General features: G+C 35.9%; 1 protein-coding gene across 1 annotated transcript in view; it reads right to left on the reverse strand.

Moving 5' to 3' along the window:
* Positions 1-163: 163 nt before the first annotated feature.
* Positions 164-610, reverse strand: part of LOC119586995 (zwei Ig domain protein zig-4-like) — a 31,086-nt gene continuing 30,639 nt past the window's right edge. Inside the window, exon 10 of the mRNA XM_037935736.1 lies at positions 164-610. Within this exon, the coding sequence (XP_037791664.1) occupies position 610 (1 nt within the window). The 3' untranslated portion in view covers positions 164-609.

Here is a 610-nt window from a genome sequence, read left to right on the forward strand (position 1 = left end):
CCTGTAGTCTTGCCTGTATTTTTCCCGTTAGTCTCTATTGCATGGTGAATATATATGATTTATAACCAATTTGCCTAACAAGTTGTATGGTCAATTAAATATGAATTTTACTGCGTTTGTGGAAATAAAATAATTAATTACACCCAGGTTTTGAAAGGAATGAGTCAATATAATTTTATTTGATGTTATTGTAATGTAACTAAATAACAAACTCAATATTATTGCGCGTTACAATTCATCTGCGCGATTGTGATATAAACAGAAAAAAAAAAATAGAAACACTGTATCAGCAATAAATACTGCAGTAGACGTGCTAAGATGTACATCTCATATGCGCTGCAGCTGCTGTCAATACATAAACCTTAAGAGAAAGACGAAAAAACTGTTTATAAGCGGAGTTCCTCCCGTTGATTGCAGAGGGAAATAAAGAACAAGTTGATCCAAGCGTTCCTCTAAGGCTTTCTCTCTAAGAGCCTTGGATTTCCAGGACGAATTTAGCCTCATAACTAATCTGATATATGGAGGTACATCGTCAGTCATCCAATAATCCAGAGAGGTCAGCTTCGAAGCGGGTCTTCACCGTCATCTTGAAGTGCGAGTCGATTTTATT

Source organism: Penaeus monodon, chromosome 22, assembly GCF_015228065.2.
Source record: "Penaeus monodon isolate SGIC_2016 chromosome 22, NSTDA_Pmon_1, whole genome shotgun sequence".
Taxonomy (NCBI): Eukaryota; Metazoa; Arthropoda; class Malacostraca; order Decapoda; family Penaeidae; genus Penaeus; species Penaeus monodon.